The sequence below is a fragment of the Bolinopsis microptera genome, chromosome 13, assembly GCF_026151205.1.
Source record: "Bolinopsis microptera isolate Bmic1 chromosome 13, MBARI_Bmic_1.0, whole genome shotgun sequence".
In the NCBI taxonomy this organism is placed as follows: domain Eukaryota; kingdom Metazoa; phylum Ctenophora; class Tentaculata; order Lobata; family Bolinopsidae; genus Bolinopsis; species Bolinopsis microptera.
Window position 1 is genome coordinate 139,899 of NC_087084.1, and position 15,133 is coordinate 155,031.

The window sequence follows — 15,133 nt, forward strand, 5'->3', positions numbered from 1 at the left end:
GTGTTTCTGCTGAAACATTCACTGAGGATGGAGCTGGTGATGGATACGCTACAGCTGGTGAGTTAGCTCCGAAGATATGATGTCTGATGATGATCAATTCTTCAGTGGTGCTTCTGCCGAAGGATTCAAGATCAGTGCTGCTGGTGATGAATATGGTACAGCTGGTGGAGTTGGCTTCGGAGATATGATGTCCGATGATGGTCAATTCTTCAAAGGTGCTTCTGCTGAAACATTCGTTGAGGATGGAGCTGGTGATGGATACGCTACAGCTGGTGCAGTTGGCTTTGAAGATATGATGCCTGATGATGATCAATTCTTCAGTGGTGCTTCTGCCGAAGTATTCAAGAACAGTGCTGCTGGTGATGAATATGGTACAGCTGGTGGAGTTGGCTTCGGAGATTTAATGTCCAATGATGGTCAATTCTTCAAAGGTGTTTCTGCTGAAACATTCACTGAGGATGGAGCTGGTGATGGATACGCTACAGCTGGTGGAGTTGGCTTCGAAGATATGATGTCCGATGATGGTCAATTCTTCAGTGGTGCTTCTGCCGAAGGATTCAAGATCAGTGCTGCTGGTGATGAATATGGTACAGCTGGTGGAGTTGGCTTCGGAGATATGATTACCGATGATGGTCAATTCGTCAATGGTAATTCAGCCGAAGGATTCAAGATCAGTGCTGCTGGTGATGAATATGGTACAGCTGGTGGAGTTGGCTTCGGAGATATGATGTCCGATGATGGTCAATTCTTCAAAGGTGCTAAAGCTGAAACATTCGCTGAGGATGGAGCTGGTGATGGATACGCTACAGCTGGTGCAGTTGGCTTCAAAGATATGATGTCCGATGATGATCAATTATTCAGTGGTGCTTCTGCCGAAGGATTCAAGATCAGTGCTGCTGGTGATGAATATGGTACAGCTGGTGGAGTTGGCTTCGGAGATATGATAACCGATGATGGTCAATTCTTCAGTGGTAATTCAGTTGAAGGATTCAAGATCAGTGCTGCTGGTGATGAATATGGTACAGCTGGTGGAGTTGGCTTCGAAGATATGATGTCCGATGATGAACAATTATTCAGTGGTAATTCAGCCGAAGGATTCAAGATCATTGCTGCTGCTGATGAATATGGTACAGCTGGTGAAGTTGGCTTCGGAGAAATGAAAACCGATGATGATCAATTATTCAGTGGTAATTCAGCCGAAGGATTCAAGATCAGTGCTGCTGGTGATGAATATGGTACAGCTGGTGGAGTTGGCTTCGGAGATATGATAACCGATGATGGTCAATTCGTCAGTGGTAATTCAGCCGAAGGATTCAAGATCAGTGCTGCTGGTGATGAATATGATACAGCTGGAGGAGTTGGCTTTGTAGATATGTTGTCCGATCATGGTCAATTCTATAGTGGTGCTTCTGCTGAAATATTCACTGAGGATGGAGCTGGTGATGGATACACTTCAGCCGGTGGAGTCGGCTTCGAAGATACGATGTCCGATGATGGTCAATTGTTCGAAGGTGCTTCTGCACAATCATTCACTGAGGATGGAGCTGGTGATGGATACGCTACAGCTGGTGGAGTTCGCTTCGTAGATATGATGTCCGATGATGGTCAATTCTTCAAAGGTGCTTCTGCAGAAACATTCACTGACGATGGAGCTGGTGATGGATACGCTACAGCTGGTGAAGTCGGCTTCGGAGATATGATGTCCGATGATGGTCAATTGTTCAAAGGTGCTTCTGCAGAATCATTCACTGAGGATGGAGCTGGTGATGGATACGCTACAGCTGGTGGAGTTGGCTTCGTAAATATGATGTCCGATGATGGTCAATTCTTCAAAGGTGCTTCTGCTGAAACATTCGCTGAGGATGGAGCTGGTGATGGATACGCTACAGCTGGTGTAGTTGGCCTCGAAGATATGATGTCCGATGATGATCAATTCTTCAGTGGTGCTTCTGCCGAAGGATTCAAGATCAGTGCTGCTGGTGATGAATATGTTACAGCTGGTGGAGTTGGCTTCGGAGATATGATAACCGATGATGGTCAATTCGTCAGTGGTAATTCAGCCGAAGGATTTAAGATCAGTGCTGCTGGTGATGAATATGGTACAGCTGGTGGAGTTGGCTTCGGAGATATGATGTCCGATGATGGACAATTCTTCAAAGATGCTTCTGCTGAAACATTCGCTGAGGATGGAGCTGGTGATGGATACGTTACAGCTGGTGCAGTTGGCCTCGAAGATATGATGTCCGATGATGATCAATTCTTCAGTGGTGCTTCTGCCGAAGGATTCAAGATCAGTGCTGCTGGTGATGAATATGTTACAGCTGGTGGAGTTGGCTTCGGAGATATGATTACCGATGATGGTCAATTCGTCAGTGGTAATTCAGCCGAAGGATTCAAGATCAGTGCTGCTGGTGATGAATATGGTACAGCTGGTGGAGTTGGCTTCGGAGATATGATGTCCGATGATGGTCAATTCTTCAAAGATGCTTCTGCTGAAACATTCGCTGAGGATGGAGCTGGTGATGGATACGCTACAGCTGGTGCAGTTGGCTTTGAAGATATGATGCCTGATGATGATCAATTCTTCAGTGGTGCTTCTGCCAAAGGATTCAAGATCAGTGCTGCTGGTGATGAATATGGTACAGCTGGTGGAGTTGGCTTCGGAGATTTGATGTCCAATGATGGTCAATTCTTCAAAGGTGCTTCTGCAGAATCATTCACTGAGGATGGAGCTGGTGATGGATACGCTACAGCTGGTGGAGTTGGCTTCGTAGATATGATGTCCGATGATGGTCAATTCTTCAAAGGTGCTTCTGCTGAAACATTCGCTGAGGATGGAGCTGGTGATGGATACGCTACAGCTGGTGCAGTTGGCCTCGAAGATATGATGTCCGATGATGATCAATTCTTCAGTGGTGCTTCTGCCGAAGGATTCAAGATCAGTGCTGCTGGTGATGAATATGTTACAGCTGGTGGAGTTGGCTCCGGAGATATGATTACCGATGATGGTCAATTCGTCAGTGGTAATTCAGCCGAAGGATTCAAGATCAGTGCTGCTGGTGATGAATATGGTACAGCTGGTGGAGTTGGCTTCGGAGATATGATGTCCGATGATGGTCAATTCTTCAAAGATGCTTCTGCTGAAACATTCGCTGAGGATGGAGCTGGTGATGGATACGCTACAGCTGGTGGAGTTAGCTCCGAAGATATGATGTCCGATGATGGTCAATTCGTCAATGGTAATTCAGCCGAAGGATTCAATATCAGTGCTGCTGGTGATGGATACGCTACAGCTGGTGCAGTTGGCTTTGAAGATATGATGCCTGATGATGATCAATTCGTCAATGGTAATTCAGCCGAAGGATTCAAGATCAGTGCTGCTGGTGATGGATACGCTACAGCTGGTGCAGTTGGCTTTGAAGATATGATGCCTGATGATGATCAATTCTTCAGTGGTGCTTCTGCCAAAGGATTCAAGATCAGTGCTGCTGGTGATGGATACGCTACAGCTGGTGCAGTTGGCTTTGAAGATATGATGCCTGATGATGATCAATTCTTCAGTGGTGCTTCTGCCAAAGGATTCAAGATCAGTGCTGCTGGTGATGAATATGGTACAGCTGGTGCAGTTGGCCTCGAAGATATGATGTCCGATGATGATCAATTCTTCAGTGGTGCTTCTGCCGAAGGATTCAAGATCAGTGCTGCTGGTGATGAATATGTTACAGCTGGTGGAGTTGGCTTCGGAGATATGATTACCGATGATGGTCAATTCGTCAGTGGTAATTCAGCCGAAGGATTCAAGATCAGTGCTGCTGGTGATGAATATGGTACAGCTGGTGGAGTTGGCTTCGGAGATATGATGTCCGATGATGGTCAATTCTTCAAAGATGCTTCTGCTGAAACATTCGCTGAGGATGGAGCTGGTGATGGATACGCTACAGCTGGTGCAGTTGGCCTCGAAGATATGATTACCGATGATGGTCAATTCTTCAGTGGTGCTTCTGCCGAAGGATTCAAGATCAGTGCTGCTGGTGATGAATATGGTACAGCTGGTGGAGTTGGCTTCGGAGATATGATTACCGATGATGGTCAATTCGTCAATGGTAATTCAGCCGAAGGATTCAAGATCATTGCTGCTGCTGATGAATATGGTACAGCTGGTGAAGTTGGCTTCGGAGAAATGATAACCGATGATGATCAATTATTCAGTGGTAATTCAGCCGAAGGATTCAAGATCAGTGCTGCTGGTGATGAATATGGTACAGCTGGTGGAGTTGGCTTCGGAGATATGATAACCGATGATGGTCAATTCGTCAGTGGTAATTCAGCCGAAGGATTCAAGATCAGTGCTGCTGGTGATGAATATGATACAGCTGGAGGAGTTGGCTTCGTAGATATGTTGTCCGATCATGGTCAATTCTATAGTTGTGCTTCTGCTGAAATATTCACTGAGGATGGAGCTGGTGATGGATACACTTCAGCCGTTGGAGTCGGCTTCGAAGATATGATGTCCGATGATGGTCAATTGTTCGAAGGTGCTTCTGCAGAATCATTCACTGAGGATGGAGCTGGTGATGGATACGCTACAGCTGGTGGAGTTCGCTTCGTAGATATGATGTCCGATGATGGTCAATTCTTCAAAGGTGATTCTGCAGAAACATTCACTGACGATGGAGCTGGTGATGGATACGCTACAGCTGGTGAAGTCGGCTTCGGAGATATGATGTCCGATGATGGTCAATTGTTCAAAGGTGCTTCTGCAGAATCATTCACTGAGGATGGAGTTGGTGATGGATACGCTACAGCTGGTGGAGTTGGCTTCGTAGATATGATGTCCGATGATGGTCAATTCTTCAAAGGTGCTTCTGCTGAAACATTCGCTGAGGATGGAGCTGGTGATGCATACTCTACAGCTGGTGCAGTTGGCCTCGAAGATATGATGTCCGATAATGATCAATTCTTCAGTGGTGCTTCTGCCGAAGGATTCAAGATCGGTGCTGCTGGTGATGAATATGGTACAGCTGGTGGAGTTGGCTTCGGAGATATGATTACCGATGATGGATAATTCGTCAATGGTAATTCAGCCGAAGGATTCAAGATCAGTGCTGCTGGTGATGAATATGGTACAGCTGGTGGAGTTGGCTTCAGAGATATGATGTCCGATGATGGTCAATTCTTCAAAGGTGCTAAAGCTGAAACATTCGCTGAGGATGGAGCTGGTGATGGATACGCTACAGCTGGTGCAGTTGGCTTCAAAGATATGATGACCGATGATGATCAATTCTTCAGTGGTGCTTCTGCCGAAGGATTCAAGATCAGTGCTGTTGGTGATGAATATGGTACAGCTGGTGGAGTTGGCTTCGGAGATATGATAACCGATGATGGTCAATTCTTCAGTGGTAATTCAGCCGAAGGATTCAAGATCAGTGCTGCTGGTGATGAATATGGTACAGCTGGTGGAGTTGGCTTCGAAGATATGATGTCCGATGATGATCAATTATTCAGTGGTAATTCAGCCGAAGGATTCAAGATCATTGCTGCTGCTGATGAATATGGTACAGCTGGTGAAGTTGGCTTCGGAGAAGCCGAAGGATTCAAGATCAGTGCTGCTGGTGATGAATATGGTATAGCTGGTGGAGTTGGGTTCGAAGATATGATGTCCGATGATGGTCAATTCTTTAAAGGTGGTTCTACTGAAACATTCGCTGAGGATGGAGCTGGTGATGGATACGCTACAGCTGGTGCAGTTGGCTTCGAAGATATGATGTCCGATGATGGTCAATTCGTCAGTGGTAATTCAGCCGAAGGATTCAAGATCAGTGCTGCTGGTAATGAATATGGAACAGCTGGTCGAGTTGGCTTCGGAGATATGATGTCCGATGATGGTCAATTCTTCAAAGGTGCTTCTGCTGAAACATTCATAGAAGATGGAGCTGGTGATGGATACGCTACAGCTGGTGGAGTTAGCTTCGAAGATATGATGTCTGATGATGATCAATTCTTCAGTGGTGCTTCTGCCGAAGGATTCAAGATCAGTGCTGCTGGTGATGAATATGGTACAGCTGGTGGAGTTGGCTTCGGAGATATGATAACCGATGATGGTCAATTCGTCAGTGGTAATTCAGCCGAAGGATTCAAGATCAGTGCTGCTGGTGATGAATATGGTACAGCTGGTGGAGTTGGCTTCGGAGATATGATGTCCGATGATGGTCAATTCTATAGTGGTGCTTCTGCTGAAATATTCACTGAGGATGGAGCTGGTGATGGATACGCTACAACTGGTGCAGTTGGCTTCGAAGATATGATGTCCGATGATGATCAATTCTTCAGTGGTGCTTCTGCCGAAAGATTCAAGATCAGTACTGCTGGTGATGAATATGGTACAGCTGGTGGAGTTGGCTTCGGAGATATGATGTCCGATGATGGTCAATTCTTCAAAGGTGCTTCTGCTGAAACATTCGTTGAGGATGGAGCTGTTGATGGATACGCTGCAGCTGGTGCAGTTGGCTTCAGAGATATGATAACTGATGATAGTCAATACGTCAATGGTAATTCAGCCGAAGGATTCAAGATCAGTGCTGCTGGTGATGAATATGGTACAGCTGGTGGAGTTGGCTTCGGAAATATGATATCCAATGATGGTCAATTCTTCAAAGGTGCTTCTGCTAAAACATTCATAGAGGATGGAGCTGGTGATGGATACGCTACAGCTGGTGGAGTTAGCTTCGAAGATATGATGTCCGATGATGATCAATTCTTCAGTGGTGCTTCTGCCGAAGGATTCAAGATCAGTGCTGCTGGTGATGAATTTGGTACAGCTGGTGGAGTTGGCTTCGGAGATATGATAACCGATGATGGTCAATTCGTCAGTGGTAATTCAGCTGAAGGATTCAAGATCAGTGCTGCTGGTGATGAATATGGTACAGCTGGTGGAGTTGGCTTCGGAGATATGATGTCCGATGATGGTCAATTCTATAGTGGTGCTTCTGCTGAATTATTCACTGAGGATGGAGCTGGTGATGAATACGCTACAGCTGGTGGAGTTGGCTTCGGAAATATGATGTCCGATGATGGTCAATTCTTCAAAGGTGCTTCTGCTAAAACATTCGCTGAGGATGGAGCTGGTGATGGATACGCTACAGCTGGTGTAGTTGGCTTCGAAGATATGATGTCCGATGATGATCAATACTTCAGTGGTGCTTCTGCCGAAAGATTTAAGATCAGTACTGCTGGTGATGAATATGGTACAGCTGGTGGAGTTGGCTTCGGAGATATGATTACCGATGATGGTCAATTCGTCAGTGGTAATTCAGCCGAAGGATTCAAGATCAGTGCTGCTGGTGATGAATATGGTACAGCTGGTGGAGTTGGATTCGGAGATATGATAACCGATGATGGTCAATTTGTCAGTGGTAATTCAGCCGAAGGATTCAAGATCAGTGCTGCTGGTGATGAATATGGTACAGCTGGTGGAGTTGGCTTCGGAGATTTGATGTCCGATGATGGTCAATTCTTTAGTGTTGCTTCTGCTGAAATATTCACTGAGGATGGAGCTGGTGATGGATACGCTACGGCTAGTGGAGTCGACTTCGGAGATATGATGTCCGATCATGATCAATTCGTCAGTGGTAATTCAGCCGAAGGATTCAAGATCAGTGCTGCTGGTGATGAATATGGTACAGCTGTTGGAGTTGGCTTCGGAGATATGATGTCCGATGATGGTCAATTTTATAGTGGTGCTTCTGCTGAAATATTCACTGAGGATGGAGCTGGTGATGGATTCGCTACAGCTGGTGGAGTTGGCTTCAGAAATATGATGTCCGATGATGGTCAATTCTTCAAAGGTGCTTCTGCTGAAACATTCGCTGAGGATGGAGCTGGTGATGAATACGCTACAGCTGGTGCGGTTGGCTTCGAAGATATGATGTCCGATGATGATCAATTCTTCAGTGGTGCTTCTGCCGAAGGATTCAAGATCAGTGCTGCTGGTGATGAATATGGTACAGCTGGTGGAGTTGGCTTCGGAGATATGATAACTGATGATGGTCAATTCGTCAGTGGTAATTCAGCCGAAGGATTCAAGATCAGTGCTGCTGGTGATGAATATGGTACATCTGGTGTAGTTGGCTTCGGAGATATGATGTCCGATGATGGTCAATTCTTTAGTGGTAATTCAGCCGAAGGATTCAAGATCAGTGCTGCTGGTAATGAATATGGTACAGCTGGTGGAGTTGGCTACGGAGATATGATGTCCGATGATGGTCAATTCTTCAAAGGTGCTTCTGCTGAAACATTTACTGAGGATGGAGCTGGTGATGGATACGCTACAGCTAGTGGAGTCGACTTCGGAGATATGATGTCCGATCATGATCAATTCGTCAGTGGTAATTCAGCGGAAGGATTCAAGATCAGTGCTGCTGGTGATGAATATGGTACAGCTGTTGGAGTTGGCTTCGGAGATATGATGTCCGATGATGGTCAATTCTTCAGTGGTGCTTCTGCCAAAGGATTCAAGATCAGTGCTGCTGGTGATGAATATGGTACAGCTGGTGGAGTTGGCTTCGAAGATATGATGTCTGATGATGGTCAATTCTTCAAAAGTGCTTCTGCTGAAACATTCGCTAAGGATGGAGCTGGTGATGGATACGCTACAGCTGGTGCAGTTGGCTTCGAAGATATGATGTCCGATGATGATCAATTCTTCAGTGGTGCTTCTGCCGAAGGATTCAAGATCAGTGCTGCTGGTGATGAATATGGTACAGTTGGTGGAGTTGGCTTCGGAGATATGATTACCGATGATGGTCAATTCGTCAGTGGTAATTCAGCCGAAGGATTCAAGATCAGTGCTGCTGGTGATGAATATGGTACATCTGGTGTAGTTGGCTTCGGAGATATGATGTCCGATGATGGTCAATTCTTCAGTGGTAATTCAGCCGAAGGATTCAAGATCAGTGCTGCTGGTAATGAATATGGTACAGCTGGTGGAATTAGCTACGGAGATATGATGCCCGATGATGGTCAATTCTTTAAAGGTGCTTCTGCTGAAACATTCACTGAGGATGGAGCTGGTGATGGATACGCTACGGCTAGTGGAGTCGACTTCGGAGATATGATGTCCGATCATGATCAATTCGTCAGTGGTAATTCAGCCGAAGGATTCAAGATCAGTGCTGCTGGTGATGAATATGGTACAGCTGTTGGAGTTGGCTTCGGAGATATGATGTCCGATGATGGTCAATTTTATAGTGGTGATTCTGCTGAAATATTCACTGAGGATAGAGCTGGTGATGGATACGCTACAGCTAGTGGAGTTGGCTTTGGAAATATGATGTCTGATGATGGTCAATTCTTCAAAGGTGCTTCTGCTGAAACATTCGCTGAGGATGGAGCTGGTGATGAATACGCTACAGCTGGTGCAGTTGGCTTCGAAGATATGATGTCCGATGATGATCAATTCTTCAGTGGTGCTTCTGCCGAAGGATTCAAGATCAGTGCTGCTGGTGATGAATATGGTACAGCTGGTGGAGTTGGCTTCGGAGATATAATTACCGATGATGGTCAATTCGTCAGTGGTAATTCAGCCGAAGGCTTCAAGATCAGTGCTGCTGGTGATGAATATGGTACAGCTGGTGGAGTTGGCTTCGGAGATATGATAACCGATGATGGTCAATTCGTCAGTGGTAATTCAGCCGAAGGATTCAAGATCAGTGCTGCTGGTGATGAATATGGTACAGCTGGTGGAGTTGGCTTCGGAGATATGATGTCCTATGATGGTCAATTCTATAGTGGTGCTTCTGCTGAAATATTCACTGAGGATGGAGCTGGTGATGGATACGCTACAGCTGGTGGAGTTAGCTCCGAAGATATGAAGTCCGATGATGATCAATTCTTCAGTGGTGCTTCTGCCGAAGGATTCAAGATCAGTGCTGCTGGTGATGAATATGGAACAGCTGGTGGAGTTGGTTTCGGAGATATGATGTCCGATGATGGTCAATTCTATAGTGGTGCTTCTGCTGAAATATTCACTGAGGATATAGCTGGTGATGGATACGTTACAGCTGGTGGAGTTGGCTTCGGAGATATGATGTCCGATGATGGTCAATTCTTCAAAGGTGCTTCTGCTGAAACATTCGCTGAGGATGGAGCTGGTGATGAATACGCTACAGCTGGTGCAGTTGGCTTCGAAGATATGATGTCCGATGATGATCAATTCTTCAGTGGTGCTTCTGCCGAAGGATTCAAGATCAGTGCTGCTGGTGATGAATATGGTACATCTGGTGTAGTTGGCTTCGGAGATATAATTACCGATGATGGTCAATTCTTCAGTGGTAATTCAGCCGAAGGATTCAAGATCAGTGCTGCTGGTAATGAATATGGTACAGCTGGTGGAATTAGCTACGGAGATATAATGCCCGATGATGGTCAATTCGTCAGTGGTAATTCAACCGAAGGATTCAAGATCAGTGCTGCTGGTGATGAATATGGTACAGCTGGTGGAGTTGGCTTCGGAGATATGATGTCCGATGATGGTCAATTCTATAGTGGTGCTTCTGCTGAAATATTCACTGAGGATTGAGCTGGTGATGGATACGCTACAGCTGGTGGAGTTAGCTCCGAAGATATGAAGTCCGATGATGATCAATTCTTCAGTGGTGCTTCTGCCGAAGGATTCAAGATCAGTGCTGCTGGTGATGAATATGGTACAGCTGGTGGAGTTGGCTTCGGAGATATGATTACCGATGATGGTCAATTCGTCAGTGGTAATTCAGCCGAAGGATTCAAGATCAGTGCTGCTGGTGATGAATATGGTACAGCTGGTGGAGTTGGCTTCGGAGATATGATGTCCGATGATGGTCAATTCTATAGTGGTGCTTCTGCTGAAATATTCACTGAGGATATAGCTGGTGATGGATACGCTACAGCTGGTGGAGTTGGCTTTGGAAATATGATGTCCGATGATGGTCAATTCTTCAAAGGTGCTTCTGCTGAAGGATTCAAGATCAGTGCTGCTGGTGATGAATATGGTACAGCTGTTGGAGTTGGCTTCGGAGATATGATGTCCGATGATGGTCAATTTTATAGTGGTGCTTCTGCTGAAATATTCACTGAGGATGGAGCTGGTGATGGATACGCTACAGCTAGTGGAGTTGGCTTTGGAAATATGATGTCTGATGATGGTCAATTCTTCAAAGGTGCTTCTGCTGAAACATTCGCTAAGGATGGAGCTGGTGATGGATACGCTACAGCTGGTGCAGTTGGCTTCGAAGATATGATGTCCGATGATGATCAATTCTTCAGTGGTGCTTCTGCCGAAGGATTCAAGATCAGTGCTGCTGGTGATGAATATGGTACAGCTGGTGGAGTTGGCTTCGGAGATATGATTACCGATGATGGTCAATTCGTCAGTGGTAATTCAGCCGAAGGATTCAAGATCAGTGCTGCTGGTGATGAATATGGTACAGCTGGTGGAGTTGGCTTCGGAGATATGATAACCGATGATGGTCAATTCGTCAGTGGTAATTCAGCCGAAGGATTCAAGATCAGTGCTGCTGGTGATGAATATGGTACAGCTGGTGGAGTTGGCTTCGGAGATATGATGTCCGATGATGGTCAATTCTATAGTGGTGCTTCTGCTGAAATATTCACTGAGGATGGAGCTGGTGATGGATACGCTACAGCTGGTGGAGTTAGCTTCGAAGATATGAAGTCCGATGATGATCAATTCTTCAGTGGTGCTTCTGCCGAAGGATTCAAGATCAGTGCTGCTGGTGATGAATATGGTACAGCTGGTGGAGTTGGCTTCGGAGATATGATAACCGATGATGGTCAATTCGTCAGTGGTAATTCAGCCGAAGGATTCAAGATCAGTGCTGCTGGTGATGAATATGGTACAGCTGGTGGAGTTGGCTTCGGAGATATGATGTCCGATGATGGTCAATTCTTCAGTGGTGCTTCTGCTGAAGGATTCAAGAGGATGGAGCTGGTGATGAATACGCTACAGCTGGTGGAGTTGGCTTCGGAGATATGATGTCCGATGATGGTCAATTCTTCAGTGGTAATTCAGCCGAAGGATTCAAGATCAGTGCTGCTGGTGATGAATATGGTACAGCTGGTGTAGTTGGCTTCGGAGATATGATGTCCGATGATGGTCAATTCTTCAGTGGTAATTCAGCCGAAGGATTCAAGATCAGTGCTGCTGGTGATGAATATGGTACATCTGGTGTAGTTGGCTTCGGAGATATGATGTCCGATGATGGTCAATTCTTCAGTGGTAATTCAGCCGAAGGATTCAAGATCAGTGCTGCTGGTGATGAATATGGTACAGCTGGTGGAGTTGGCTTCGGATATATGATGTCCGATGATGGTCAATTCTTAAGTGGTGCCTCTGCCGAAGGATTTGATGGTATTAAATCTAGTGTTTACGATGTTGAATTTACGGCTGATGAAGACTCTGTCAATTCCAAACTTTTCAGTGATATATACTACAGTAGAGCATCTTCTGTTGGCTCCACTTGTAAGGAACTGAAACGGCAATATGAAGAATTATGTGGGGCTTGAAAACTAACTGATTAATTGTGTTATATTGTTTTCGGATGTTTGATTTTTGTTCTATCACCATTTTCATATTTTTTGTGCTAGTCTATACAGCTCCTTCTTTTTTAATTACAAATACCAACATAATTTGTTGTTCTTTACCTAATAGAATTTTTCTTTACCTAATAAAATTGTATCCATAACTCTTAGCTTAGTGTATGTGTAATAAAATGAATGTTTTTTTCTGAAATTGTGCTGCTATGTGTAGAAGTACGAGTGTTGAGTAACTACAACAACAACAACATGTTGAACCTAGTTAGCTAGGAGCAAGTGGCCGATCTCCTTTTCTTTTGCAGTCGGTCCTCTTGGTACATATTTCCTTGCAGTCGGGACGCATATGTACTGGTGTTATTTTCGCAGCCCTAATGAAGTAATGAGAGCCACTATCATTCACACTGGTATTCGGGCCAGTAAACAAGCGAATAAACAACTTAGCCACTGAGCCACTAGTAAGCATCAACATTTTGAAATTTATTATTGACAGAATAACAGTCAATAAAGTTGGCATACGATACAATAATTGACGTGACAACTGACATTATTATTATACATTATTATTATACCTGATGTGTGCATTATTTACACTAGCAGGAAAAAAATCGCGATTCTGTACATGCCGCGATTTCCTTTTGTCCCAGCTTGGGGTCCAGATTTTGGGCTCTAAAATTCCTATTCCTTGGCCAATTTTTTATTTTTCATGCTGATTTGGAGGCCATTAAATCATTTCACCTAGTCAAAAAAGTTTCAGTTGTATATCTTGTACGATTTTGCGGAAAGTCGCATTAAAGTTGATGCCGTGGCGGCCGTGGTGTCAGTAAAACGGTACGGATAAACACACATATATACAGGGGGGCCAAAAGTCAGTACCCATATGTTTTTCCTGAAAAAATTAGAACTGTAGAACAAGCACAGTTAATTCCACAGCACTTAAGGTGTTGCAAAAAAAGAGGAAGAGGAAACGGGAAAATCATTACAACGATCCTAATATTGCACTCCATCGCAATTACCTAAAGGATGCGTCCCTGGGTCACAGGATTTCCCCCTCTTTTTCGTCCAAGGAAAAGCTTGAAGATGCAAAGAAGCAACTGGACGAAGCTTATAATGCTGCTACTTCACAGCACATTCGACAACAGACTAACCGTCTGGAGAAAACTAACCCTGAGCACAGGCATCGCATTTTCTGGCACATCATCAGACTACTAACATCCTCCGACACTGTGCCATACTGCAAAGTGCCAGGAGGCACTATCGAAGAACGACTCAACATCTGGTTCGAGCACTTCAACTCCCTTCTAGGCACAGAACATCCTCCACCTGACCTCACCCTCCCCTTCTTCAACCAGCGAGTCTCTGACACCCTGCCCATCAGCTGCTCATCCTTCAGCATGTCAGAACTCGACACGGTTCTGAAGTCCTCCAAGTCACCCGGTCTAGATAGCATCCCTCCCTCAGTCTGGAAGCTTCCCCAGCTACGTGAAAACCTCCTCGGATTCTGTAACAAAGCACTCATGGATGGTGTGATAGCTCAAGCCTGGAAAACGGCCTCTATCATTCCTATCCCCAAAAAGGGAGATCTTACTCATCCAGGAAACTACCGTGGCATTTCACTGGCACCGGTTGCAGCGAAAGTTTTTAACAAGCTCATCCTCAACCGGATCTACCCATTCATTGATCCCCTCTTGCGACCAAACCAAATTGGTTTCCGTAGAGGAAGATACACACTCCCACAGGTCCTTGCCCTACCGCCCCTACGTCGTATACTCGAGGAATGCAAGATCGGAAATCGCTCAGCCGCAATTGTGTTTGTCGATTTTTCGAAAGCATTCGACAGCATTAACCGGGATGCCCTTTTCCACATCCTCTCCCTCTACGGTATCCCTGCTCCACTAGTAGATGCTATCAGGCTACGTTATGACTCATCGTTCTCTCGTTTCCAGACCATCGACGGCCTTACTGACATTTTTAGGACACTTATTGGAGTTCTTCAAGGGGACACTCTGGCACCCTTTCTTTTCATCATATGTCCTCAGAAGCTGCATGGCTGAAGAATTCGGTCTTACCATCGTGCCTACGAAAAGTCGAAGAGTGCCTGCGGTCAAAATCACAGACCTTGACTTTGCTGATGATTTGGCCTTAATTTCAGACACCATAGAGCAAGTCCAACTTCTGCTGACAGACCTTGAAAATGCGGCCGCACAAGTTGGTCTTGCTATGAATGCTTCTAAGACCTCTTCATGACCATCAACATCCCTGACACTGTCGACCTACATTCCATCTCAGGCCGCCAGATTAAACAGGTGATGACTTTAAATACCTCGGTTCTTTCATTGCGGACAGTAGAAAGGATTTCAACACAAGGAAAGGAATGGCCTGGTCAGCCTGTATTAAACTGCAAAAAGTCTGGTCCTCTGGCATTTCCGAACAACTGAAAGTCAAGTTCTTTAGAGCCTGTGTCGAATCAGTATTGCTGTATGGATCAGAGACATGGACCATAAACAAGCAGCTTGAGAAGCGCCTCAACGGATGCTACACCCGTCTT

At 45.3% G+C, this 15,133-nt stretch overlaps 3 protein-coding genes across 3 annotated transcripts; all 3 read left to right on the forward strand.

The window, feature by feature from the left end:
• The first annotated feature begins 79 nt into the window (after positions 1-79).
• LOC134825405 (fibroin heavy chain-like) lies at positions 80-5,065 on the forward strand. The gene has a single exon (XM_063837582.1). It carries the CDS (start codon positions 80-82, stop codon positions 5,063-5,065), a length of 4,986 nt encoding a protein of 1,661 aa, XP_063693652.1.
• Positions 5,066-5,155: 90 nt separating this feature from the next.
• Positions 5,156-10,576, forward strand: LOC134825406 (fibroin heavy chain-like). The gene has a single exon (XM_063837583.1). The coding sequence runs from the start codon at positions 5,156-5,158 to the stop codon at positions 10,574-10,576; it is 5,421 nt and encodes a 1,806-aa protein (XP_063693653.1).
• Positions 10,577-10,621: 45 nt separating this feature from the next.
• On the forward strand, positions 10,622-12,028 carry LOC134825407 (fibroin heavy chain-like). The gene has a single exon (XM_063837584.1). The coding sequence runs from the start codon at positions 10,622-10,624 to the stop codon at positions 12,026-12,028; it is 1,407 nt and encodes a 468-aa protein (XP_063693654.1).
• Positions 12,029-15,133: the final 3,105 nt, after the last annotated feature.